Here is a 27,669-nt window from a genome sequence, read left to right on the forward strand (position 1 = left end):
AAAAAGGGAGAAAAGAGTAAGGTGAAGTATGGTATTAACAGGGCTGGTTATATATATATAATATATGTATGTATACATATATATGCAGGTCAATCGATCTATTTATATACGTACGAATATAATATAATATGGCGTGACACGATATAATATAGTAGAGCAGGGCGGGCACTTAGTTCGCGTCGGGGTTGGAAGCGATATAGTCGACTGTTTCACCCACACTTCTCAAGTCATCAGCCACTTTGTCCGGGATTTCGATGTCGAATTCTTCTTCAATGGCCACAAGCAGCTCTACAGTGTCCAGGGAGTCCAACCCCAAGTCCTTGTGGAACTGAGTGTCGCTGGAGATCTGTTTGTTGGCAATGTTGGGCGAGTTTTTGTCAAAAGCCTTGATGACGTCTACGACTCTCTGAGAGACCTGGTCTTTGCTCACGTTGGCGGAGTAGAACCTTTGTGCGAGTGTTTTGGCCACGACAGGACGGCCCATTATGGCGCGGTACGCAGAAGATGCAATACGAGGGGAAATGCGGCAGACTGATCTAAACATGGCAGCGAGGGTGCAGTACTGTGCTGTGATATTCTGCGGTGGTTGCGCTACTTGAGCAGTTATCTTCTAATTTCTTCTTCTTCATCTTCTTTTACCCAGAATCCGTTCGAAGGGGCGAAGAAACAGAAACAAGGAAGATGACAAATTATGTAGCTACCGTAAAACGTGATTTAGTCACGTGGCCTACGAGAAAACGTTAGGCAGTCCGTTCACAGAGGTGTATGCTAGGAACAGTAGGTTTGCTATTACCGCAAAGTACTAGTGCTAATTCTGTACCCTATCATCAGTTTGGTCTCAGTGAAGGGAGCCAGTTGGCCAAAGATCAGCCTTTTATGTGTATTTAGTGTCATTGCTTGCCTCGTTTTCTTCGTTTTTTTCAGCGAGAGAAGCTCATCGCAGGAAGGAAAAAAACAGAGAATTTCATAGGTAAAACAGAGCAGGAAGAGCATAATACAGATGATTAGGTACTCAAAGGCATCGATCCAGCGTACAGAGTTTCAGAATGGAAGTTGCACCAGCTTTGTCGACCACGCAGTGTGACGTTGCGTTTCAGAAGGTGGAGGCGAGTGAAATTGACAGGTCTTCGTATCTGGGCCCGGACTACAATGGCGATGAGCTCATGCAGCTTATCTCGAATTATTATAATATCGAAGTTCTCATAGAGTACCTGCAAGGTCATCCGGAGTACCGAAGCGTAACTCTGCAGTTCCCGGATGACCTGATCAAAGACTCCTCGCTGATAATAAGGTCGCTGCAGTCGAGGTTCGCGGACGAGACGGTAAAGTTTTGGATTCTAGCCGACACGGCGTACAGTGCATGCTGTGTGGATGAGGTCGCTGCTGAGCACGTCCAGGCAGACCTGGTGGTACATTTTGGTGACGCGTGCCTCAACGCCATCCAGAACCTACCCGTCGTCTACTCGTTCGGAACTCCGTTTCTGAATACGCCCTTAGTGGTGGAGAACTTCCAGAGGGCGTTTCCCGACCTGTCCTCGAAAATCTGTTTGATGGCAAATGCTCCCTTCTCGAAGCACCTATCGCAACTGTACAGTATCTTGGCACGTGATTTGCACTACACCAATATCATATATTCCCAAATAAACACATCCCTAGCAGGGGACGGTCTCGTCACTATACTCGATACTTTCCATGTTCCAGAGGATGTGAGTCAGGTCGGTGAATTCGGCAACAGTAGCACATTATTCGGGCAGCATGACAAAGCCGAGAGTGTCCTGCCTGAGGAATACCATCTCTTCCACTTAACTACGCCTCAGGACCCAAGGCTATTGTACTTGTCCACTACGTTCCAGTCCATACATATCTTTGATCCGGCCTTATCGGGGCTGGTGACAGGGCCCTTTCCCTCACTCATGAAGCGTTACAAATACATGCATGTGGCGAGAACGGCAGGCTGTATAGGCATCCTGGTCAACACTCTGTCGCTACGCAACACCAGAGAAACCATCAATGGGCTGGCTAAGCTCATCAAAACTCGTGAGAAGAAGCATTACTTGTTTGTCGTCGGGAAGCCGAATGTTGCCAAACTGGCAAACTTCGAGGATATCGATATTTGGTGCATTCTCGGTTGCAGTCAAAGTGGCATCATCGTTGACCAGTTCAACGAGTTTTACAAGCCGATCATAACGCCTTACGAGCTGAACTTGGCGTTGAGCGAAGAGGTCACATGGACCGGCAAGTGGATTGTGGACTTCAAAGACGCCATCGATGAAATCGAACAGAACATGGGCGGAGGCGATGCAGCCTCCGCCAGTACCACCACAGATGAGCCGGAGTTCGACGTGGTCAAGGGCAGATACACTAACCTGTCAAGGCCACTACGAGCACTAACGCACCTGGAGTTGGAGACGGCAGATGACTCCAAGCAGCTAACTACAAGACACACCGCCTCGGGCGCCATCATCAAGGGCACCGTATCTACTTCAGCATCGGCGCTACAAAACCGTTCATGGAAGGGTCTCGGGAGCGACTTTGAATTCACCGAGGTTGATGAAACCGGTGCGGATATTGAAGAAGGTATATCCGGTGTCGCACGTGGTTATGGGTTCGATCGCAAGGACGCCATAAACAAGGACGACAAGTAACACTAACGAGCTCTCTCGCACTGTTATTTCTCTATTTAATTCCATAATTCAATTGAACTTCTCAATTAACACACTATTTAATAACACCAACAACGTATCCTTTATATAGAAGACTCTTCGAAATTAGCCGCCAGAATATTTGAAGTATTTTTCCGTGTAATGTGACCAATTGAAGGTCCGGGTAGTGTTTCTGAAACCAATGGGTTTTTTGCCGAATGTGCACATGCAATAAAGGTACTTTTATAAGTAAGTTTTTAACATAGCACCGACACATGTAGTGGTTGGCACTATATATGTTTATTCCGATGTTGATCAGATAGTATATAGAAGTACGTTTTTTTCCTCAATATGGGTGCAGCTCCTTCCAAAATTGTGGATGGACTTTTAGAAGATACAAACTGTATGTAATTTGAAGTGAAAGAAAGAAAGAAAAAGCGAATTGGACGAATTTTACTAACATACCCCATTTTGTACAGTTGATAGAGATGAAATTGAGAGGTTGAGGAAAAGATTTATGAAATTAGACAGGGATAGCTCTGGCTCCATTGACAAAAACGAGTTCATGAGCATTCCTGGTGTTTCATCGAATCCCCTTGCTGGACGTATAATGGAGGTTTTCGATGCTGATAATAGCGGTGACGTAGATTTCCAAGAATTTATCACAGGGTTGTCTATCTTTAGTGGGCGTGGGTCCAAGGACGAAAAATTGAAGTTTGCCTTCAAAATCTACGATATTGATAAAGACGGCTTCATATCGAATGGTGAGTTGTTCATTGTTCTGAAAATCATGGTGGGTTCCAATCTGGATGATGAACAGCTGCAGCAGATAGTAGATAGGACAATAATGGAGAATGATAGTGATGACGATGGACGTCTAAGTTTCGAAGAGTTCAAGAATGCCATCGAAACCACCGAAGTGGCCAAGAGTCTGACATTGCAGTACGATGTTTAGGGTAGGAAGGAACGCAAATAAAAAATATGCAAGCAGCAAATTTTCCAGAAGAACCGCACACTCGCACCAGTTAGACTTTACGCTTTTACATATAAGTACTTATATATATATAACGATGTAAAAACGCGATCGGGAGGACAAGTAGAAAGTAGAAATTAATGATTGACTATGAAACTGGTCGCGACCGGTTTGAACTTGATCACAATTTTCGCCTTCCGTGCTTTTTAAAGGCGACGATGTTTGAGATATTTTGAATTTGCTAGAAGCGATAATCCTGAATTATCAATCTTTGCGCATCAGCCTCCGCTGATTCCGATGGCAGTTCTGGATCGCCTTCTGCTGATCTCATAATTTACCTCTTGTTCTGAGAGCTCGTGTAATAATACTCCAGTAAAAGGAAGATATTCTGTCTAGCCCGTTATACTGGTAATCGATGGGCGTTGGTTGTTTCTTGCTTGAACACAATCTCATTTCAACGAACAAAAATCAACCAGTATCGATGAATGGGGAAGTTTCAGTGACCATCAAATAAGTAAATCTGGCGGACGAATTATTTCATTGTTATATTTCGATCCCCGAGTAGTACCAGGGTAGCTTAGCGACCCTGTTGATGTCAGAGAAGTAACTTGCTGCTAAACCACTTGTCACGGGAAGTTACTTACCCACGGTCAGAGGATGAAAGCGCAGAATCTCGGATCTAAGTAATTGCTCAGAACTTCTGGGTTGGGGATGGTACATCTAAGCGATATTGTGGTTTGCTTAACGTATCCATTCTTGTCCTGTTGGTGTATGCTATCTTGAATGAAAATAATCATCAAAATATATGGAGGGTTGGCCGAGTGGTCTAAGGCGGCAGACTTAAGATCTGTTGGACGGTTGTCCGCGCGAGTTCGAACCTCGCATCCTTCACCATTTTTTTAATTTCATTATTCTTGATGAATACAAACAGCCGTATACTCCTACTGGAGAGCCGACAGCAAGAATCCGATAAAAGGTTTCCTCCATTGGGCACAAACGGCAGCAAAATTAGCCCCTATTAATGCATCAATTGTCCCAACATTTTGGATTTTTTGTGTTTAGAAAAGGTACGGTTATAGCAAACGCAAATAAGGAGGAAGCCCGCTGATTACTCTCTTAAAAAAATAAAAAAATGAAAAAAGACCGTCTCAGGATTGTTTCAAAACAGGTACTGACACAATATTTACAGGCGTTAGCTGTTTATTGTCCAAGAGAACACTTTCATCTCGTACTAGTTAAACTATAGCAGACTTCTTGTTAGTGACTAGTTTATTGCACCTAACCCTCAATATAAAAATCCACATAGAAAAGATAAATGTTTAAGAAATACAAAAACCAAGACTTGGATATGGCATTTTGGTGGAAGAAAAACCCCAAGACTCCTTCCGATTATGCCAGGTTGATCATCGAACAACTCAACAAATTCAGCTCTCCCTCATTAACTCAGGACAATAAACGAAAGGCACAAGAAGAGTGTACCAAGTATCTAATCGGTACAAAGCATTTTATCGTCGGTGATACCGAGCCTCATCCAACAGCAGAAGCCATTGATGAACTGTATACTGCTATGCACCATGCCGATGTGTTTTATGAGCTATTATTACATTTTGTGGATTTAGAGTTTGAAGCAAGAAGGGAATGCATGCTTATTTTCTCTATATGTCTCGGATACTCTAAGGATAATAAATTCGTTACAGTAGATTATCTAGTCTCGCAACCAAAAACCATCTCTTTAATGTTAAGGACAGCGGAAATTTCTCTACAGCAAAAGGGCTGCCAGGATATTTTTTTAACAGTAGGCAATATGATTATTGAATGCATAAAGTATGAGCAACTTTGTCGAATCATACTAAAGGATCCTCAGCTATGGAAGTTCTTTGAACTTGCAAAATTGGGCAATTTTGAGATTAGTACGGAATCTTTACAAATATTGAGTGCTGCATTTACCACGCACCCCAAATTAGTTTCTAAGGAATTCTTCAGCAATGAAAATAATATCATCAGGTTCATTAAATGCATTAACAAGTTAATGGCACACGGAAGCTACGTAACTAAACGACAGAGTACCAAGCTGTTAGCGTCATTAATTGTGATAAGGTCTAATAACGCGTTGATGAACATATACATCAATTCTCCAGAGAATTTGAAGCTAATAATGACTTTAATGACTGACAAGTCCAAAAATTTACAACTTGAAGCCTTCAACGTGTTTAAAGTGATGGTAGCTAATCCAAGAAAATCGAAACCCGTTTTTGATATCCTTGTCAAAAACAGGGATAAACTACTGGCATATTTCAAAGGTTTTGGTTTGGATTCTCAGGACTCTACTTTCCTTGATGAAAGAGAATTCATTATCCAAGAAATTGATTCTTTGCCGCGCATAATTTCGTCTGCAACAGACAACGCATCACCGAATAACGTTCCGAATATGAACTCACCATCATCGGTAACGAACAATCAATCATCACTCTTGACTCATTCAACTACGCCTGATTCAAGATAGGGATAGATTTTAGTCTAGTCTACAAAAGTAATGGGAAGTCTCTGACAGCAGGTCATGAATATTCAAAAAGTAAATTTATATACATAGGAAATTGTTTATTTGCATAAAAAGGAAAATCGTACGGATATTCACAGGTTTCATAATTGCGGTATAATAATTGGAGCCGGAAACACAGGTGTATCAGAGATAATGGCATTTAAAATTAGGCAACCCATGCTTTTTTTGAAATATCGAACTATATAAAATAATTATTTATCAAATTTATACACTGATAAAGATTTTTTTTGATTGCATATGTTATGTTTCTTTTTCCTGTTCCGTTTTCGTTTTGCCTCCTTTGTTCTTGTTTTTTTTATTTCTTAATAGATTTGATGCTGATGGGGGTGATGGTTTGGAAAATAACGGTAATCTCTTGCTAGGCTCCTTCCCTGCGGGAGATGCGAAAGTATGCTCTTTGTTCAGGTTGAAAAATGCATTGGATTTGGATGGTCTTGGGTCTTCGGTCCTTTCGTAGAGGTTCAAATTTGTTTCTGACTTACGTATGATGTTTGATTCCTTTGCAATTGTCAAATCTTTCAACTTTCTCTCCCATAGCGGCACCTGCTGGTCCAATATGGCATTTAGTTCCAGCAGTTTTTCTTCATTACTCAATCTTTCCTGCGGGTTAAAGGGTCCAAATTGATATCCTCCTTTACCGTCAAATTTTAACAGATAATTATGGAAATGCCATAAACTTGTTCTGTGACAAACGGATATTAATGATATGCCAAATTTTTGTGCATTTTCGTACATCTGTTGCTCCATTTCTGGTGCTACCGCAGAGGTACATTCATCAAGGACAGCGAATTTGGGTTTATGATAATACATTCTTGCCATAGCTAACCGCTGTTGAACGCCGATTGTTAATTCTTCGGACCAGTTTCTTATTATACTGAAAGCATCAAGAATCTTGATGGTGCATGGCGATTGGTTGTCCTCCGTCGAGGGTTGTTGGACGCCATTTTTAGAAGTCCTTTGAGCCAGTACAAGTGACATATTTTCCGTAACTAAATCCTCCAAATCTAGTAATTGTAAAATCTTTACCAGATCTGCATCGCCTAAATCGTAATCGTTGTGGTACTTTTCTTCAAATTGTTGAATAGTGTCTGGGTAAATGATCTGTTCCCTAAATGTTGACCTATTCCCCATATATGGTCTTTGAGGCAAGTAAAAGATTGCACAGTCTTTACCCACTGTTCTACGCGGCATTATTAGTTTCGATTGGTGATTTTTATTGGCAGTCGCTCTTACAGGCCATAACCCACCAAGAATACGGAATAACGATGATTTGCCGCAGCCATTCGGCCCAATAATTAGCAGATGGTTTCCGTGCTCCAAATCAAAGCTTAGTTCGGGAACTAAAACTTGATATGCCGGTGTTATTAATGGGACGTTTTCAAATTTTATTTTTGAATCATCGTACTCCACTATACATCCTTCATCCTTAGGTTCCTTACCATCATCAACCTTATTTGCATCCAACAAATCATTGAACTTATTTAGCCGTAACCTGATACCACGTAATTGCTGGATATTCCTCTTCAACTCAACAAATCTTCCGATAGAACTTGACGCAGTAACTAATAATCTTCTATTCGTGATGAAGTCAGCTGTCATGTCGTTCTTTGGTTCCTTAGGTTCTAAGGTATCTTCTTTAGGGGTGTCTTTAAAAAATATTGGAATCGAACACAACACTAAGCCGGCTGCACCCCAAGTATACTTGATGACAAACGCAGTAGCAATGTCATAAATAGCTCTTGCTTTTATTTCTCGGTTCAAGAATAGTACCAACCGGTAAAATGAATAATCAACGTTGGCCAGTTCTCTCTTCTGCCCTCTGAGTAATGCTATTTCCTCGTTGTTCGAATGCAGATTAGAGTGCAAAGATCTAAACCAACTTTCTAGAGATGCGCTTGCCATCGTCAGCTTAGTGAAGTTTGGTTGAATCAATTTTAACAGAGAATTGGAAGCGTAAACGATTAAGCCCAATGCAAGAGTTCCTTCGCCCATAACACTAGTATTCGAAGTTAATAATTTGAACGAGCAGAGTATCAAGTCCAACATTGGCTTCAACAGTTGGTTTAGCAGTAAAGATGAATTCATAGAAAACGTGTAAATGTCCCTCGTCAAATTATCTTGAATTTCGGATACAGATTCAGCAGAAGCCACGGAATAGAACGTATGGTGATTAGATAAGTATTTCGATAACAAAAAATCCGATATTTTCCTGTTTATAGTAACAGCGCACAGTTTCGTTGTGTAACTGATCAATGAATTGATAAAACTGGCGGGAATTCCAAGGATCATCCATTTCCCCAGTAGGATCTTCGTGAAGTTTGCGTATTGAGCTTTTACTAGTGTGGAAACTAATTGACCATCCAAAGTAGCCACGCGAAGAGACAGCAATGTCCTGATATTCAAAAGAATAGCCTGTGTAATGAACAAAATGAGGCACTTTTTGTCATGTAATAAAAGCTTGAACAAAAAATCTACCTTTCCTCGTTGCTGTGCTTCTTTGTGCGTGCTTTTATTCTCCTTGTCGAATGTAACTGCTCTGTCTTCTGTATCTGTACTATGCTTAGAAATCATCGTTAACTCTTCGTTACTGTCGTCATCTTCCCCTTTACCTTCATCTGTTCCTACTCCTTTCTCCTCATCTATCTTCTTATTCTCTAAATCAGTCGACTGAGTATCCTTTTTACTGTTTTTATTCTCGCTAGAGCTGGAGTTTGAGTTGTAAAGCGTGGCTAGCAATAATATAATGTACGAAGAACGTAATAAATTTACTCTATGCTTCCGATAAAACACAGAGGCGGTTGAGATCATCATAAAATATTTCTTGAGCGTTCTTAATCGTGCTTTTATCCTTCTTGGCTGTTTTTCATATCCATAGATAAACAGCGATGGAAGAAACTATACACTACAGAATGAGAAGCAGCACTAACTTTAAATAGCAGACTAATCTCTTTGATCGAGCCGAGCAGTTAAACATACAGCCTTCAATTTATTTTACTCCACATTTCATTACCGCCCTTAAATCTTTCCGAGGTGATAAAAACTAGCGGTGATAACAATAATTAACGCCGAAGGGATATACTGAAAACAAATGGAAAACAATTAGACATGAGCAAAAGGTATGAAATCTGCAAAAATAACATTATCGATTTCGATTCATTTTTTGAAGAATTAAATTAAGGTACTCAAGAAAGATTCTGGAGACGATATTTATATATTATAATCGTACATAGAGGAATTAAAAAAGGCACGAAAAACGTTTGGTATACATGAAGGAAAATAAATAATGAAGAATATTAGATAAGAGGAAGAAATTAAGGTATCACTTGTTGATTAGTGATAACTGCAGGTTCATTTGAAACGTTCGAAGTCACACCAGGGTGCTTGAGTTCCGCTTCATCGCTTGTACTTCTTAAAGCATCTGTGTTATTTGCAGAACTGCTGCCATCAATAGCGGCTATCTCATTGCGGTTGTCATTCTTTTCGACATCAGCACTCTCATCATCCAAGTTATCACCGGCCGAAATAGCTGCGCCATCTCCATACGTGTATTTTTCTCCGTTCTTATTCAATGCAGCTGCAGATGCGTAACGGCCTGTTCTTCTGTTTCTCCACCAGGTGTAAATCATTAGCCCCGTAGCGATGAAGGACAGCGCGAAGGCTGTCCATATTAGTCCCGCATAAGCGGGTCCTGATCTAAATACGACACCGAATTTGTCATCAGCGGTGCCGCTTTTAATGATGGCGATCATAACGGATATGATAATAGCTGCCAGTATCGTGGCGACACCAACACAAACGTGCAATCCTAGAACAATTAGCCACAGTGGTTGTCTAAACATATATCTGTTAAAGTACAGTAATATGATAAAGATCATCGTAAAGAAAGAGAATATGATTGCCAACAAGTTCAAAGCCAAAACGGATCTCACTGCCGGCACATACTGGTGCTCCCTATGTAGCAACTTCCCTTGCAAGTAGAGATCATCGGCGGTAATATTCAGAGCATTCAAATACGGTTGGAAATCTGATGTGATCAATGCGTTGTAAATAATCGATCTAAAATCTAGGTTTTGCACAGCGTGTGGGGAGTTGCAATCTAGAATTTCGTTCTTCAAGTTGGCATGACATAGTGTGAAAATGGATAGACGGTAGTAAATCGGAATCTTCAAATACTCCAGGATGTTTGGTGTCATGGCGTTCAATTCCATGGGAGAAATTGGCTGGACAGACTTAGCGTCGGCAAGAATATCCAAAATGGGCAAGAAAGTCTGAGGATTTTCTTGAGCCCACGAAGTTAGCGTCACCAAGGATGAAAATGTGGTTTTAGGATCAGCGGATGCTCCTAGAAGACTAAACAGATATGGAATGTACTGCGTACTATTTGAATTACCGGACAGGCCGGACTGAAGTTCAGACAAGATGGACAAGGTCTCGTTGGTGTTGCTGGAGGAGCTTATGACGCCGTCCAATCCAACTAGTTGTTGGGTGGATTGGGTGGTATTAGTGACTGCAGCCAAGGATTGCACCGAAGTTACGACCATGGTCGAATTGCTTGAGTGGTCCATCAACTGAGTCAAGGCAGCAAAAGCCTTCTTTGCTGATGGCGATTGAGTGACGTTATTTTCGAGCAAATCCGACAAAGTATTTAAAGTCTGGTTTGCAGACGTAGTTTCGTCCAACAACAGCTCCACTGCACTAAAGGCGGGTGCATTCGTCTGTGGCACTAGCGGTTGTAAAGAGCTAAACGTGTTGTTCAAGGAACCGCCATTCGAGATTGTATTTTGTAGTTGAGTCAATAACGTTTGAGCCAGCGAGGAAGGAATGGTGGTGTTCATCAAGCTCGCCAAGCCTGTCATGGTAGCAGTTTGATTCGTGGATAGCGCGAACAACTTGAAAACAGGCAACAACTGTGCCTTTTCAGACATTGTCAAATTATTCAGAATGAGCAGAGCGTGTGTGGAATTTTGTGCGTTGTCAGAATCCCTTAGTAAGCCTAGAACCAAAGTAGTAGAGTCGCTGGAAGAGTTAGAGTTCCCAGAAGACAGCGAAGCAGAAACTAATTTAGACAACCCCTCCAGCGTCTCAGTGGAGTCGTTAGAATACTTTAGTAGTCCATTAATTTCCGTCAACTGTCTGGTGCTGGAGGCCGGGTTGCCACTGATGGCTAAGGGGGCTAATTCGGTCAATGATTCGATAGTGACTGTAGTGTTTTCAGCATTAGACAAAAGCGACAACAACGGTGTTAGTGCCGGAGTATCAGCAATGTTTTTCATAGCCCCAAAAATGGCATCCAAGGAACTATTGGGAGCCGTTAAAGCAGACCCTAATATGGTCAAAATAGGACCGATCTGAGGGATGACTTTGCTCACGTTGATGTGTTTGATATCGGCCTCGCCGATGTATATATTGGTTAAGGGCTTATAGTTTGCGGTGGAGCCTGCGGTGGCTACGATGATCAATATTAATGTGGTGAACATGAAAAAAAGGCACACAGACAATATCGTCCAAATCACCCCCTTCGATAGCGGGGTATAGTGTTTTCCTAACATCATGTTGTTTGTCTAGTTTACTTTACTTAGTTTCGAGCTTTCCTATGGGGGGCAGGGGAAGGAGCAAACATCGCCACACATATACACTGTTCCGAGCTGGTTTATATACAATTACAATAATATGAATTGGGGTTTTTTAAAAGGAAAATACGTCAAAATCATCGGCGACACCACGGGAATTACGAGGAACACAACTCCGAAGCCTTCTTTTAGAAACCACTTAGTCGTTTCCGCCGATTTGGCGCCAAAAAAGCTGTCGCAGCTTCTAGAAGTGCCCTTTAAACATTGTGGCTATTCTAGCCCACGGCACCCTCGGTCTCCTCAAAGGCTGACTAAGGTGGCAAAACCGCAAGGACTGAACGCAACCGTCACTGGTCTGGGTGAAATGAGTTTGTACTACTGGGTTTATGCCTTCGAGTCTTCTTCTTCTCGGCATAGCACGGCGGTTCGATCCCGCCGCTCCGAGCGATGCTCCGCAGGACCCGCAAATAAGCTTTTTTTGCGTTCTACCCCCTTTTTGGCACGCGGGGTATAACTCAACAGAAAAAAAATGTGCCATAGAGCAAGACAAGACCAAGCTGAGAGTGGGGTGTTTGAGGTGGGTTTCCACCATCGAAAAACCGGTAGATCAGTTTACGGGGTTATACCCAATTTGATAGTTTAGACATAAAAGTATATATGTAGGGAGTGATTAGAGTTGCCAATTCTATCCTTTCCCTGAGCTGCAAAAGACGCTCTCATGTTTTCCTCAACGCGCTTTGAAAACTACATACTTTGGCTACGCCTAAAACGATCATCTTCCGGTTTATTTTTGAGCTTGATGCCAGGCCCTTACTCCAATATTGGTTTTCTTTTTTTTTCCTTTATGCAGGGCGGGCACATAACTGCGAAACGCTCATGATTCTGTGGTGCCGTGATAACCTCTATTATGACTAGTTGGCCGGACCCGCTCAGCCGTTTCCGTTCCTCGGTTCCTCCTCGGTTGCTCCAGCAGTTTGCCAGGGACGATAGTTGCGTCAACACTTGTCATACGCAAGGCAAAGGATCCTCGTTCTGTGCTTTCGATCGTAGAAAAAAGAAAAGAGACACGGACTTGGGGTAATTTCTATTTCCTTTTTTTTTTCTTGGTTTTTCGTATTAGTTATTACTTATTTCTATATAATTTTTTCTTTTTCCGTAAGTTTGGCGCTTCTCATTGAATATTTAGTAGAGAATCATCGGGTTTGTAAACCATGTTATAATTAAACCCCGATATCACACCATTAAAGTCATTTCTGAATATACGGTCGTCGATGATCAATTGCAGGGAAAGACCGAAATATGGACCCCAAAAGGGTCTTGGCTTGTTCATATCATTAAGCCCATTCTTATTCCCGCTGCTGCCGGGTTGAATGGGGATTGTTGCGTCTTGTCCCATCTTGTCCCTGCCGCTTTCATCGAATCTGACCTTGCAGTTCACGCTACATATCAATGTGCCGGATCCTGGGATAGCATGATAGTCTATGCCGGTTAGCGCATGTTGCGTTTGTACGACCTGGTTTTGCCACATTTGTAAGAAAACGGTCGCTTGCGCAAAGGGAGTGGCATTGAATATTATTCTGCAATTGTTCGGGTTGAAAAGCTGTACGAATTGGGCCATCTTGTTGGGGTCCGGATCATCCAGATGCGCTAATATCTTCTTGGTAAACGTGGCCGTTATCTGCGCTTGATTTGCGTCATTCATTACCATATTGTTATTGCTGGTGTTCATAATTGCTACTGCTGTCGTTGGGTAGCGGAGAGGACAGTTTTATGGAGGAACACTCTTTAAATCTTCTAATAGCAGTGCAATGCGGTTTTCTTTTTTCTACAATTTTTTTTTTTCAGTATCGTTCATACAGATCGTTTTTAACGACGTTGAAGTGGTGAATGTTAGCGCGTTGGCGGTAACGATGCTCACGTAACGCACATACATATGTGCATTGCAACAAGGATTTCTTATTTTTGAAGATTGCGACACTGGCAAACCCCGCAATCTACGTAATGAACCATCATGTGTAGTCTTGCCTACCCGAAGGAGACATTTGCTTCAGAGCAAATGTTTCTGAAAAAGGCGTGTAGAAAAGCCTAATGCACTGAATTCTCAAGATGATGAGGATGAGAACACAAGCACATATCTTGTCTCGTTCATGCCTGAAAACAGTTACACATTTCACTGTCAAGCCTGCAGTTGCTCCCCGTATCGTACAAAAAATTGGGGCGCATCCACTATTGTATATTCCCTTAATTAGCGTTTTTATTCAGCCATCTCGATATCATTCCCCCATTTGGTAACAATGCTCCTTTTAAGAAAAAGAAGTCTTCTCTCCTCCGCCATCTCATTTTTCCTGCTGTGCGCACTTTCTTTGGCATCGCTAACCAGCAAAAAAACCGTTGCCTTTTTTTACCCAAAAAGGATCGGTTTAGCTGATTAGTTTTCCATTTTAGGATATGGGCGCCAAGCGGGCGTCTGATTTCCACGTTACGTCTCTAATTTTGGAAAGGACATTTTACTTCTGAACACTGGGCTGATCATTTTCCTTACATGGACCAAACCAGCAGTACAGATCATGATCAAATCATTTTTTTTACATAGTATTGATATATAATAGTATAGCTTTTCTAATTCGCCTGATCTGAACATACAACTCCACAACAATTAGACGAAAACATACAAAAACACAGTTTCATTCTCGTTCATTCATTTCCGTCGAAAAAATACTTTAGCTGTTAAAGAAACAAGAAAAGCTAGATAAGAAAGCAAAACACACTTTAGAAAAATAGTGCCTTCCTTCATTGATTATAAGAGCCCGAATTTTTTACTCAGAATAAAGTACAATAAATCCGCCTTTGCAACTACCATCGGCTCCTGCTTAAGAAAAGAGGGAAAAAAAGTCGCTAATCTTTCCTTTTAGTTTTTTGACCAATTCTATCCCATCGTTGCCCTTTTAATCTCGTACTTCTATTTTTCTATCACGTCTATCCTTATCACTTCAATACTATCCATTCTTTTATTCTTTCATAAGATCACTTGCATAACAAGAAAACAATAAAAAAAAATGTCAAGTTTATACCTCAAAACCCCGCTACATGCATTGTCTGCTGGTCCAGACTCTCATGCAAACGGCTCTTATTATGATAATTTATTATTGCCATCATTCTCCAGCCTATCTTACAATAATAATAATAATAAGAAGAAGAATAATAATATCACAACCGGTAACAGTACAAATTCAGCATGTCCCAGGAAATACTCGTTTCACTCGCTCAACGTGTCCCCGATTCTACCCGCGTTGTCTCTCGCCAACGAAATACTCGGTAAGAAGTCAAATACAGCTCCGGCATCGCCACACCATATGGCATATAATCCAATTTCTTCACTGACACCCGGTAACTCACCCGAGTTCAACAAGGCCAGTTTATCTCAAAGTAGTTTCACGAATCCAGCTAACTATGGATCTGGCTTTGGGCTTTCCTCCCATTCACAGGCTCAGCTGCCGTTGTTAGACAGACTCTCGTCCGTCCCGTTTTCTAAGAGACCGGAAAACTCACAGCAAATTTTACCGTCATTAAGGCATCTACAACTGTTGCCCAGTCCTCTCTTACAAGAAAATGCAGGTCGTTTCCCTGATACATCAAAACGGACAGCTAATTGGAAGACCGACCTTACTCATTGGTGTAAGGATACGAACTATCGAGACTATGTTAAAATACGCGAAGAAGTGGCCCATTTCAAGCCATTACGTATACCAAACTTAACCCATCAAAATAGTAGTATTAGTTCCAAAAGGGATAAAGATCTTCACGGCAGAGAATCATCCAAGTTTCACTCGCCGTCTAATGATACTTTTGCCCGTATCAGACTGATTCCCTCGATTTTAGAGGCAAAAGATCAATTTAAGGATCTTTCTAACAATGCATGGAGCATTACTCCTCCTGTCACTCCACCAATGAGCCCACCAACTAATAGAGCTATGGAACGCACATCTCTCAGGGATGCAGACGCTCCGTTTTTCGAAGAAAAATCTAACAATAATGACCCAATTTTCAATCCAATTATAAGTGAAAAGTTAGTTCAAGAGGTGAAACAACAAAGACAATTGAGAGGAAGTTCATTTCCAACACCAAATGCCAGTCATAAAAAAACCAACAGTTTCAAAGCGATACAGATGAAAAAGTTGCTTGCGAATAGAGACATTCTATCGAATAACTCCAAATCTAGTATAAGGAAACCATCAAAGAACAAAATCTCAAAGCAAGCATCAACTGTTTTCGGTAACACTGCGAGGCAGTTGGTCATGAAACTGGACAATTCTAGCTACAGCTCTGTATCTGCATCTTCATCACCACCTCCTTCCACACCAACGAAAAGTGGCAAGGCAAGATCAAGATCATCTTCACCTGTGCGTCCAAAAGCATACATTCCAATTCCTAGATCACCCAATTATCATAGGTTTGCCTTAGACTCTCCCCCACAAAGCCCTCGAAGATCGTCAAATTCAAGCATCACGAAAAAGGGGAGTAGAAGATCTAGCGGCTCATCACCTACCCGTCATCATGCAAGAGTGTGCGTATCCTGCCATTCTAGTGATTCGCCTTGTTGGAGACCCTCGTGGTCGCCAAGAAAGCAAGACCAACTCTGTAACTCGTGCGGTCTGCGCTATAAGAAAACGCATACAAGATGTTTAAACGAAATATGTCGTAAGATTCCCACAAAGGGTGAAATAAACATTATGAAATCCAATGGCATAGATAGAGAATACGTTCCCGAACGCAATTGTGAAATTGAAGGGTACCGCTGCTTATTCTGTAATTACATAACTGAGACGGTGGAGAATTAATGCATAGATAACTGAATCTCCCAGCAACCTGCTAGAGACATTATCACGACAAAACTGCCTTATTCTCTTTTCACCGTTTACAGGTCTATATAACCACTAATAAAAACTCATTTACTTTCACCTAATAATCGCCCGCCCGCGGCATCTTCGCTCTTCTTCCTCCCCGGTAAAAAAATTTTTGCGCCGCTCAAACGAGGTGAAATCATTCTAATGACCTTCTCCGGTGTAATAGAATGGAAATCTTGATTTTCTTTGTTTTAACGCTGAAAGAAAGAAGTTTCTCCACATTATAGTGGCAAATCCTGCCTCGAACATTTCTAAAATTCGATCACAGTGGTGTAGTTAAAAGGTAAGAAAGAAGAAACCCTCTCTCTTCGGTTCGTCATCCAGTTTTGAGCAGTGTTTTTTCTGAGGAAGTAAGTAGAATCATTTAGTTGTTCTACAGATTTTTCTTTTATTGCGTATAAACCGGACATCAGTGTGCCCTACCAAAGTTAAACACCTTTTAGTTTTGACTCACGATGTCTCGTGCTCAAATTGGGAATGTTTTATCCAATTTCGCTACTACAATACTGGAGGTCTCTAGTCCTACGCCTACCCAGAATAAGCAATACTGCAAGGATGACAAGGCCCTCAACAAACTGTTACTTGGACTAAAGAATAACCCCGATTTGGATATTCTACCGCATGATCAAGCACATAGTGCAATTTTCCAGGCTTTGAGAGTTCGTATTGGCAAGATTAATAATGAAACCTGTGATCCTGGTGAAGAAAACTCCTTTTTCGTTTGTGATTTAGGTGAAATCAAGAGATTATACGCCAACTGGATGAAAGAACTTCCAAGAATCAAGCCATTTTATGCGGTCAAATGTAATCCCAATGACAAGATTCTTTCTTTATTAGCGGAGTTAGGCGTTAATTTTGACTGTGCCTCCAAAGTAGAAATTGATAGAGTATTATCAATGAACATTTCTCCAGATAGAATCGTCTACGCCAACCCTTGCAAAGTAGCGTCCTTCATTAGATATGCAGCCTCAAGGAATGTGATGAAGTCCACTTTTGACAACGTGGAGGAATTGTATAAAATCAAAAAATTCCATCCTAAGTCTCAACTGTTATTAAGAATTGCTACCGATGACTCCACAGCTCAATGCCGGCTTTCTACTAAGTATGGTTGTGCAATGGATAAAGTGGACTCTTTGTTGAAGTGTGCCAAAGAATTGGGTCTGAACTTAGCGGGTGTTTCATTCCACGTGGGCTCAGGTGCTTCCGATTTTGCAAGTTTATACAAAGCCGTTAGAGACGCAAGAACGGTATTTGAGAAGGCTACTAACGAATACAACCTGCCACCTTTGAAGATTTTAGATATAGGCGGCGGGTTCCAATTTGAATCATTTAAGGAATCAACTGCTGTCCTGCGGTCAGCCCTGAACGAGTTTTTCCCTATAGGGTGTGATGTTGACATAATTGCAGAACCCGGCAGATATTTCGTTGCTACAGCCTTCACGTTAGCATCTCATGTAATTGCCAAGAGAAAATTATCGGAAAACGAAGCGATGATTTACACCAACGATGGAGTTTACGGAAACATGAACTGTATTCTATTCGATCATCAAAAACCCCATCCAAGGACCTTGTATCACGGCTTGGAGTTCCATTATAACGATTTTGAATCCACTACAGCGGCCCTCGACGCTGTTAAGAAGAGCAGAGCAGAATACCCCTACGAGGTTTCTATATGGGGGCCTACATGTGACGGATTGGACTGTATTGCGAAAGAGTACTACATGAAACATGACGTTGTCGTAGGTGATTGGTTTTATTTCCCCTGCCTGGGCGCCTATACCTCTTCCGCTGCTACTCAATTTAATGGGTTTGAACAGACCGCGGATATTGTTTACATTGACTCTGAGTGCGACTAGAGGATATATATTTAACTACATTTTCTCATAAGAGGAACAGAGAGAATGGAAACGGCTATCTCGCCATCGTTGCCCAGTCCTGGAGTGATCACGGTATTTGAACCAAGCTATGCGCGTTATTTACAGTCAGAGTATGCTGAGTTGTCAAAATTTGATGTTTCTGCCTGCTCGCTTTCGCCTTTTTTATGTACAGAAGCATTTTTTTTTTTTTTACATGCATTTTTTTATGTTTAGTACATACAGTGTCGTTCGGAAAACGACAAAAAATCTTCTCCCTAGTGGGCTTAAATGGTGAAGGTGGAATGTTTTTTTTCTCGTTCTAGTACCGGAGGAGGCCGAAGCGCAGACAAAGACGTACATGAACAAAAAATTAAGCATCATCACAAAATACATTCAGGTGAGAGAGCATCGACTCCAAGACATTGCGGCAGAGCCAAATTTTTACTGTGTATCAACCGCCCAAGTCGTTCTCTATATTTCTAAATAGACCAAAAATAAATCAAAACAGATCGCACTCAGATCGGTAGACGCTTATTTGTTTGAACGAAGCACCAGCAACTGACAAAAGCAAATGATGCAAAAGAAATCGAAGTGCCAAATTGCGAGGACCAAACCCTCCGTCGAAAACGTTATACCGTATGCCCAATTCAAGAAGACACAACCACGATTCAACGGCAACTTTTCCGCATTGAATAACGAAGAATACATAATACTATTTGGCGGGGGTCGAGACTTGATACTCGGTTCCTTGACACCTTGTTTCAGTTCTCACTTGTCCAACCAAGCCGACTCACAGGACCCTAACGAACACGGTACAGACCTGTTTCTACTCAACAGCTGCATTGTCATTTGGTTCAATGGGCTGGGATATGGGCTGGAAATTCCATACAGCAGCGTTCTGTATCATGCATCAAGACGCCTGCCGGATGGGAGAGAAGGGCTTCGGCTAGAGATTCTGCTGACCTTGGAAAGAGACGAAGTGTTGGACATGCTCTACCAAAGCCTCCAGCCGCAGGCCAGCGACCTCGACGTGGAAGACGCACATGACTTCACCGTGCAGAGCGTGGAATTGACCATCAGGCCAAGATACTCGACATACGATCGCCACTATAACAACGAAATCGAAACTCTTTTCACTTTCGAGAACTTCGGCGTGAACAGGGGCGATGACCTGGTGAACAATTGCAACGAAGCACTAGCCGTATGCATGGACTTGCACGGTGGGGACGTACAAGACCAGGACCAAGACCAAGATCTCGGCATGCCGTTTGAGGGTGCGCAAGATCTCAACGCCGCCTACGCTGGGCTGGGAGACACCCTTCATGGGCCGCCCGTATACCAGAACGACGGGCTGGCAGACGATCTGGACGGGGATCTCGTTATGGACAACGTGGTCTCTAAGGGCGGCCCAGAAGCAAGCATGTCTATGGAGTTCTACGCAAATCAAAATCTCACTGGCAGAAAGAACGCCAGAGAAGAATGAACTACATCTACTGTGGGACACCCACCCCACTGTATCATGCGGCATCCTCGTCAACGAACATACTTGTTTGCCTTCGTATATACCCTTCTGTAGCGAGTAATGAATGTCTAGCTGTCCGTATGGCCGTTGCGAAGGCTTAGTCAAGATGTTTCAGCAGACGGCAGCATGTGAAAATCCGTGGACCGTCCCCGCCAGCCCTTTACACCGGTGCACCCACGGCTCATCCTAGACCGGGTAATGCCCCAACGTCTCCCCCTAGACCGGGTAATGGCCCCAACGTCTCCCCCATATCGCAATTCACGAGGTGCAGGCACATCCCGCTGCTCCCTTGTCTCCAACAAACGAGATCAAAAAACTTCACATGCCGCCCGGCCAAGCATAATTACGCAACAGCGATCTTTCCGTCGCACAGGTTAGGAGAAATTGTTGAAAAATAGGAATAATCGCGAACAATACGTTGTTGCTATTTAACGCTTTTGGTCTGACAGTAAGTGTGCCTTTCTCAATGACCGAAAAGTGTTGAACAGTTCACTGCGACAATAATCAGAGTTTACAGTCGGCATTTTTGGCATACTTTTTATCGATTGAACCATCTCCTCCAAACAAATTTCCTTTTTTCTTCTGTTCTGCAGGAGCAACTTAAACTGGGTATATATATCATTATCTATATATATATAAACGGCTTTCAACAAAGTTATAGGGGAAACTAAAAATACTAAAAAAAAGGTATTGATAAGGAAAAAGAACCAAGGGAAAAAATATAAAAAGTACATTGGACTTTTTCATACTTGTTATCGCTTACACTACAAAAAGAAGAACAAGCAACTTTTTTAAACGAATTTTCTTTTTTCCTTTTTCAATTTATTAAATCTTTTTTTTCCATACGATTCAAGGTCAAATATATTCTTATATGCTCTTTGAATTTTTCTGAAAAATATATAAAGAAAAGAAACAACAAGAACATCGTCCGGAAAGTAAGATTATAGACTAGGATTTCGCTCTTTTTAGTATATTTATTCGCCACACCTAACTGCTCTATTACTCGCTCATCATGGATGCTTATTCCACAAGACCACTAACCCTATCTCACGGTTCTTTGGAGCACGTGCTACTGGTGCCAACCGCTTCATTTTTCATTGCTTCGCAATTACAAGAACAATTCAATAAGATTCTGCCTGAACCCACCGAAGGGTTTGCTGCAGACGACGAGCCTACCACACCTGCTGAACTAGTGGGGAAGTTCCTTGGCTACGTATCTTCTTTGGTCGAACCTTCCAAGGTTGGTCAATTCGACCAAGTGTTGAATCTCTGCTTGACAGAATTCGAAAACTGTTATTTAGAAGGCAATGACATTCATGCCTTGGCCGCTAAATTATTAAAGGAAAACGACACAACCCTAGTAAAGACCAAAGAGCTCATTAAAAACTATATCACTGCCAGAATAATGGCCAAGAGACCATTTGACAAAAAATCAAATTCCGCTCTTTTTAACGCCGTCAGCGAGGGTAACGCACAATTAGTAGCAATTTTCGGTGGTCAAGGTAACACCGACGATTACTTCGAAGAATTGCGTGATCAATATCAGACTTATCACGTCTTAGTGGGTGACCTGATCAAATTCTCTGCTGAAACTTTAAGTGAACTGATTAGAAACACCTTGGATGCTGAAAAAGTCTTTACTCAAGGTTTAAACATATTGGAATGGTTAGAAACCCCTTCAAATACCCCAGACAAGGACTACTTACTATCTATTCCTATCTCATGTCCCTTAATTGGTGTCATTCAATTAGCTCACTACGTCATCACTGCCAAGCTTTTGGGTTTCACTCCAGGCGAGTTAAGATCTTATTTAAAAGGTGCTACAGGTCATTCCCAAGGTTTAGTTACCGCTGTCGCCATAGCTGAAACAGATTCTTGGGAATCCTTCTTCGCCTCCGTAAGAAAGGCTATCACTGTGTTATTCTTTATCGGTGTTCGTTGTTACGAGGCATATCCAAACACTTCGTTGCCACCATCCATTTTGGAGGATTCTCTGGAAAACAATGAAGGTGTTCCATCTCCAATGCTATCCATTTCTAACTTAACTCAAGAGCAAGTTCAAGACTACGTAAATAAGACCAACTCTCATTTGCCCGCAGGCAAACAAGTTGAAATTTCTTTAGTCAACGGGGCCAAAAATTTGGTCGTATCAGGTCCACCACAATCGCTATATGGTTTGAACTTAACTCTAAGAAAGGCTAAGGCCCCATCTGGATTGGATCAATCAAGAATTCCATTCAGTGAAAGAAAATTGAAGTTCTCTAATAGGTTCTTACCTGTTGCATCTCCATTCCATTCTCATCTGCTAGTTCCTGCTTCGGATTTAATCAACAAAGATTTAATCAAAAACAGTGTCAGCTTCGAGGCCAAAGACATTCAAATTCCAGTTTACGACACTTTCGACGGTTCAGATTTAAGAGCTCTTTCAGGCTCTATTTCAGAGAGAATTGTCGACTGCATCATTAGATTACCTGTCCAATGGGAAACTACGACACAATTCAAAACCACCCACATACTAGATTTCGGTCCAGGTGGTGCTTCTGGTTTAGGTGTCTTAACTCATCGTAATAAGGATGGAACTGGTGTTCGTGTTATCGTTGCTGGTACTCTAGACATTAACCCAGAGGATGATTACGGATTCAAGCAAGAGATCTTCGACGTGACTAGTAACGGTTTGAAGAAAAATCCAAACTGGTTGGAAGAATACCATCCAAAGTTAATCAAGAATAAATCAGGCAAAGTTTTCGTTGAAACCAAATTCTCTAAATTAATTGGTAGACCTCCTTTATTAGTTCCTGGTATGACTCCATGTACTGTTTCACCAGATTTCGTCGCTGCTACTACTAATGCTGGTTACACCATTGAATTAGCAGGTGGTGGTTACTTCTCAGCAGCAGGTATGACTGCCGCTATTGATTCTGTAGTTTCACAAATAGAAAAGGGTAGTACTTTCGGTATCAATTTGATTTATGTCAATCCATTCATGTTGCAATGGGGTATTCCATTAATCAAAGAACTAAGAGCTAAGGGTTACCCAATCCAATTCTTGACCATTGGTGCTGGTGTTCCATCTTTGGAAGTTGCCAGTGAATACATAGAAACATTAGGTTTGAAATATTTGGGTTTGAAACCAGGTTCCATCGATGCCATTTCTCAAGTCATCAACATTGCTAAGGCTCATCCAAATTTCCCAATTGCTTTACAATGGACTGGTGGTAGAGGTGGTGGTCATCATTCTTTCGAAGATGCCCACACTCCAATGTTACAAATGTACTCCAAGATTAGAAGACATCCAAACATCATGTTGATCTTCGGTTCCGGTTTTGGCTCCGCTGATGATACTTACCCATATTTAACTGGTGAATGGTCCACAAAGTTCGATTATCCACCAATGCCTTTCGACGGTTTCCTATTTGGTTCCAGGGTTATGATTGCCAAAGAGGTGAAAACTTCCCCTGATGCCAAGAAGTGCATCGCTGCTTGTACCGGTGTTACCGATGATAAGTGGGAACAAACTTACAAGAAGCCAACTGGTGGTATTGTGACCGTTCGTTCTGAAATGGGTGAACCAATTCATAAAATTGCCACCCGTGGTGTTATGCTATGGAAAGAGTTTGATGAAACCATCTTCAACCTACCAAAGAACAAACTACTGCCAACTTTGGAAGCAAAGAGGGATTACATCATTTCCAGACTGAATGCGGATTTCCAAAAGCCATGGTTTGCTACAGTCAACGGCGAAGCTCGTGACCTCGCTACTATGACTTACAAAGAAGTTGCAAAGAGATTAGTAGAATTAATGTTCATCAGATCCACCAACTCTTGGTTTGATGCTACTTGGAGAACCTTCACTGGGGACTTCCTACGTCGTGTTGAAGAGCGTTTCACTAAGAGCAAAACGTTATCTCTAATTCAATCCTACTCTCTATTAGATAAACCTGATGAGGCTATTGAAAAAGTTTTCAATGCTTATCCTGCCGCCAAGGAACAATTCTTAAACGCGCAAGATATTGATCACTTTTTGAGCATGTGCCAAAACCCAATGCAAAAGCCCGTTCCATTTGTCCCAGTTTTGGATCGTAGATTTGAAATCTTCTTTAAGAAGGATTCATTGTGGCAATCTGAACACTTGGAAGCCGTTGTTGACCAAGATGTTCAAAGAACATGTATCTTGCATGGTCCCGTTGCAGCACAGTTCACTAAGATCATAGATGAACCGATTAAAAATATCATGGATGGTATTCATGACGGTCACATCAAGAAGTTACTACATCAATACTATGGTGACGATGAATCGAAGATTCCAGCTGTTGAGTACTTCGGTGGTGAAAGCCCTGTGGACGTTCAAAGTGAAGTTGATTCTTCCTCCGTATCTGAAGACTCAGCTATTTTCAAGGCAACCTCTTCTACAGATGAGGAAAGTTGGTTCAAAGCTTTGGCTGGATCTGAAATTACCTGGAAGCACGCTAGTTTCCTATGTTCTTTCATTACCCAAGATAAAATGTTTGTTTCTAACCCGATTAGAGAAGTCTTCAAGCCAAGCCAAGGAATGGTTGTTGAAATTTCTAACGGTAAGACTCCTTCCAAAACAGTTGTCACTCTTTCAGAGCCTGTCCAAGATGAATTGAAACCAACTGTTGTATTAAAGTTATTGGAGGATAGCTTGATTCAAATGGAAATGATTGAAAACAGGACCATGGACGGTAAACCTGTTAGCTTGTCATTGTTATACAACTTCAATCCAGACAATGGTTTTGCTCCAATTTCTGAAGTTATGGAAGACAGAAACCAAAGAATCAAAGAAATGTACTGGAAGTTATGGATTGATGAGCCTTTCAATTTGGACTTTGACCCAAGAGATGTCATCAAGGCTAAAGATTTCGAGATTACTGCTAAAGAGGTGTATGATTTTACTCACGCTGTCGGAAACAATTGTGAAGACTTTGTTTCTAGGCCTGGTAGAACAATATTGGCTCCAATGGACTTTGCCATCGTTGTTGGATGGAGAGCTATTATTAAGGCCATTTTCCCCAACACAGTTGATGGTGACCTATTGAAATTGGTGCATTTGTCCAATGGTTACAAGATGATTTCCGGTGCTAAGCCATTGCAAGTTGGTGATGTTGTTTCAACTACTGCTGTCATTGAATCTGTTGTCAACCAACCTACAGGAAAAATTGTCGATGTTGTAGGCACGTTGTCTAGAAATGGTAAGCCGGTTATGGAAGTCACTTCCTCTTTCTTCTACAGAGGTAACTACACTGACTTTGAGAACACTTTCCAAAAGACTGTTGAGCCTGTATACCAGATGCATATTAAAACTTCTAAAGATATCGCCGTTTTGCGTTCCAAGGAATGGTTCCAATTGGATGATGAAGAATTTGAACTATTAAACAAAACTTTGACTTTCGAAACCGAAACTGAAGTAACCTTCAAGAGTGCCAACGTCTTTTCTTCAGTGAAGTGTTTTGGTCCAATCAAAATGGAATTGCCAACTAAAGAAACCGTAGAAATCGGTATTGTTGATTACGAAGCAGGTGCTTCTCACGGTAACCCAGTCGTTGACTTTTTGAAAAGAAACGGTTCTACTTTAGAACAAAAGGTTAATTTAGAAAATCCTATTCCAATTGCTGTTCTTGATTCATACACTCCAAGTACCAATGAACCATATGCTAGAGTTTCTGGTGATTTGAATCCAATTCACGTTTCACGTCATTTCGCTTCTTACGCAAACTTACCAGGTACCATTACTCATGGTATGTTTTCTTCTGCCTCCGTCCGTGCTTTGATCGAAAACTGGGCTGCTGACAGTGTTTCATCCAGAGTCCGTGGTTACACTTGTCAGTTTGTTGACATGGTTTTGCCTAACACTGCTTTAAAAACCTCTATCCAACATGTTGGTATGATCAACGGTAGAAAATTGATAAAATTCGAAACCAGAAATGAAGAGGACGTTGTGGTATTGGCTGGTGAAGCTGAAATTGAACAACCTGTTACTACTTTTGTCTTCACTGGTCAAGGTTCTCAAGAGCAAGGTATGGGTATGGACTTATACAAGACTTCTAAAGCTGCTCAAGACGTTTGGAATAGAGCCGACAACCACTTCAAGAACACTTACGGTTTCTCTATCCTAGACATTGTTATTAACAACCCAGTTAACTTGACAATCCATTTCGGTGGTGAAAAGGGTAAAAAGATTAGAGATAATTACTCTGCTATGATTTTTGAAACCATCGTCGATGGGAAATTGAAGACTGAAAAAATTTTCAAGGAAATCGATGAGCACTCTACTTCTTTCACATTTAGATCTGCAAACGGTTTGTTGTCTGCTACTCAGTTTACACAGCCAGCTTTAACCTTGATGGAAAAGGCTGCCTTCGAAGATTTGAAATCAAAGGGGTTGATTCCTGTTGATGCTACTTTTGCTGGTCACTCTTTGGGTGAATATGCTGCTTTAGCCTCTTTGGCCGATGTTATGTCTATTGAATCTTTAGTCGAAGTTGTGTTTTACAGAGGTATGACTATGCAAGTCGCTGTTGCAAGAGACGAGTTGGGTAGATCCAACTACGGTATGATTGCTATCAATCCAGGAAGAGTCGCCGCAACATTTTCTCAAGAAGCTTTACAATATGTCGTTGAAAGAGTCGGTAAGAGAACTGGTTGGTTGGTTGAAATCGTCAACTATAATGTTGAAAATCAACAATATGTTGCAGCTGGTGATCTAAGAGCTTTAGACACTGTTACTAACGTTTTGAACTTCATTAAATTACAAAAGATTGATATCATTGAATTGCAAAAATCTTTATCTTTGGAAAAGGTTGAAGGTCACTTGTTTGAAATCATTGACGAAGCCTCCAAGAAATCCGCTGTTAAGCCTCGTCCACTTCAGTTGGAGAGAGGGTTTGCTTGTATTCCTTTACTTGGTATATCCGTTCCTTTCCATTCCACTTACTTGATGAATGGTGTAAAACCATTCAAGAGTTTCTTGAAAAAGAATATCATAAAGGAAAACGTGAAGGTTGCCAGGTTAGCTGGCAAGTATATTCCAAACTTGACTGCAAAGCCATTCCAAGTTACTAAGGAATACTTCCAAGATGTTTATGATTTGACTGGCTCAGAACCAATCAAGGAAATTATAGACAATTGGGAAAAATATGAACAATCCTAATGTCTTTATTCACCGTATAACCGCAGGAGATATTTAATTTCAAAATTTCTGTATACTAATGTTTAATATAACTGGCTTATGATTTTAGTTTTCAATGTTGTAAATAGTAAATCGCTTGAGTAATTGTTTGATAGTGAGGACTAGCGAGTTGACTATCGAAAATGTTTTTAATTTCCGCCGCAGCCCGTGTGGCCAGGCGAGACAGATATTGAAGAAAATTTTTTTCCTGGCTCATTGACTACGCTTAAAAAATTAACGATGATGTTTAAATAAATCGATGACTTTGATTGATTAGCATAGTTCTGCTTTAAAGACATTAGCTCCAAAAAAAGCTCCGTCATTAGTGTCACTGCTACTTCAAGTCTTTGCTCGAAAGTGTGAAACGAAGTGTCTACTTGCACATCTCTGAAATAATCGACCCTTCACGATTTAGCTAAGATCCCATATTTTGCAGATACTAGCGTCTAATAACCC

General features: G+C 41.4%; 11 protein-coding genes and 1 non-coding gene across 12 annotated transcripts; 8 read left to right on the forward strand and 4 right to left on the reverse strand.

Annotated features, from left to right (window-relative positions):
• Positions 1-169: 169 nt before the first annotated feature.
• ACP1 (acyl carrier protein) lies at positions 170-544 on the reverse strand (the record flags this gene model as incomplete). Its single annotated transcript, XM_056229244.1, has 1 exon — positions 170-544. The coding sequence occupies one exon, from the start codon at positions 542-544 to the stop codon at positions 170-172; it is 375 nt and encodes a 124-aa protein (XP_056083282.1).
• Positions 545-1,046: 502 nt separating this feature from the next.
• DPH2 (2-(3-amino-3-carboxypropyl)histidine synthase) lies at positions 1,047-2,645 on the forward strand (the record flags this gene model as incomplete). Its single annotated transcript, XM_056229245.1, has 1 exon — positions 1,047-2,645. One exon carries the CDS (start codon positions 1,047-1,049, stop codon positions 2,643-2,645), a length of 1,599 nt encoding a protein of 532 aa, XP_056083283.1.
• A 348-nt stretch (positions 2,646-2,993) lies between these two features.
• Positions 2,994-3,597, forward strand: CNB1 (calcineurin regulatory subunit B; the record flags this gene model as incomplete). Its single annotated transcript, XM_056229246.1, has 2 exons — positions 2,994-3,045; positions 3,122-3,597. The coding sequence occupies 2 exons, from the start codon at positions 2,994-2,996 to the stop codon at positions 3,595-3,597; spliced, it is 528 nt and encodes a 175-aa protein (XP_056083284.1).
• Positions 3,598-4,422: 825 nt separating this feature from the next.
• On the forward strand, positions 4,423-4,506 carry Skdi_11.trna3L. Its single transcript has one exon. It is a non-coding gene; the product is annotated as a tRNA-Leu (tRNA).
• A 424-nt stretch (positions 4,507-4,930) lies between these two features.
• On the forward strand, positions 4,931-6,118 carry HYM1 (Hym1p; the record flags this gene model as incomplete). The annotated part of the gene is made up of 1 exon (XM_056229247.1): positions 4,931-6,118. The coding sequence occupies one exon, from the start codon at positions 4,931-4,933 to the stop codon at positions 6,116-6,118; it is 1,188 nt and encodes a 395-aa protein (XP_056083285.1).
• Positions 6,119-6,415: 297 nt separating this feature from the next.
• Positions 6,416-8,983, reverse strand: PXA2 (ATP-binding cassette long-chain fatty acid transporter PXA2; the record flags this gene model as incomplete). The annotated part of the gene is made up of 1 exon (XM_056229249.1): positions 6,416-8,983. One exon carries the CDS (start codon positions 8,981-8,983, stop codon positions 6,416-6,418), a length of 2,568 nt encoding a protein of 855 aa, XP_056083286.1.
• Positions 8,984-9,486: 503 nt separating this feature from the next.
• FAT3 (Fat3p) lies at positions 9,487-11,727 on the reverse strand (the record flags this gene model as incomplete). Its single annotated transcript, XM_056229250.1, has 1 exon — positions 9,487-11,727. The coding sequence occupies one exon, from the start codon at positions 11,725-11,727 to the stop codon at positions 9,487-9,489; it is 2,241 nt and encodes a 746-aa protein (XP_056083287.1).
• Positions 11,728-12,916: 1,189 nt separating this feature from the next.
• On the reverse strand, positions 12,917-13,474 carry MTR2 (Mtr2p; the record flags this gene model as incomplete). Its single annotated transcript, XM_056229251.1, has 1 exon — positions 12,917-13,474. The coding sequence occupies one exon, from the start codon at positions 13,472-13,474 to the stop codon at positions 12,917-12,919; it is 558 nt and encodes a 185-aa protein (XP_056083288.1).
• Positions 13,475-14,801: 1,327 nt separating this feature from the next.
• Positions 14,802-16,583, forward strand: ASH1 (DNA-binding transcription repressor ASH1; the record flags this gene model as incomplete). Its single annotated transcript, XM_056229252.1, has 1 exon — positions 14,802-16,583. The coding sequence occupies one exon, from the start codon at positions 14,802-14,804 to the stop codon at positions 16,581-16,583; it is 1,782 nt and encodes a 593-aa protein (XP_056083289.1).
• Positions 16,584-17,104: 521 nt separating this feature from the next.
• Positions 17,105-18,505, forward strand: SPE1 (ornithine decarboxylase SPE1; the record flags this gene model as incomplete). Its single annotated transcript, XM_056229253.1, has 1 exon — positions 17,105-18,505. The coding sequence occupies one exon, from the start codon at positions 17,105-17,107 to the stop codon at positions 18,503-18,505; it is 1,401 nt and encodes a 466-aa protein (XP_056083290.1).
• Positions 18,506-19,076: 571 nt separating this feature from the next.
• Positions 19,077-19,988, forward strand: LOT5 (Lot5p; the record flags this gene model as incomplete). The annotated part of the gene is made up of 1 exon (XM_056229254.1): positions 19,077-19,988. The coding sequence occupies one exon, from the start codon at positions 19,077-19,079 to the stop codon at positions 19,986-19,988; it is 912 nt and encodes a 303-aa protein (XP_056083291.1).
• A 1,051-nt stretch (positions 19,989-21,039) lies between these two features.
• On the forward strand, positions 21,040-27,195 carry FAS1 (tetrafunctional fatty acid synthase subunit FAS1; the record flags this gene model as incomplete). Its single annotated transcript, XM_056229255.1, has 1 exon — positions 21,040-27,195. One exon carries the CDS (start codon positions 21,040-21,042, stop codon positions 27,193-27,195), a length of 6,156 nt encoding a protein of 2,051 aa, XP_056083292.1.
• Positions 27,196-27,669: the final 474 nt, after the last annotated feature.

Source organism: Saccharomyces kudriavzevii (genome assembly GCF_947243775.1).
Source record: "Saccharomyces kudriavzevii IFO 1802 strain IFO1802 genome assembly, chromosome: 11".
Classification (NCBI taxonomy): domain Eukaryota; kingdom Fungi; phylum Ascomycota; class Saccharomycetes; order Saccharomycetales; family Saccharomycetaceae; genus Saccharomyces; species Saccharomyces kudriavzevii.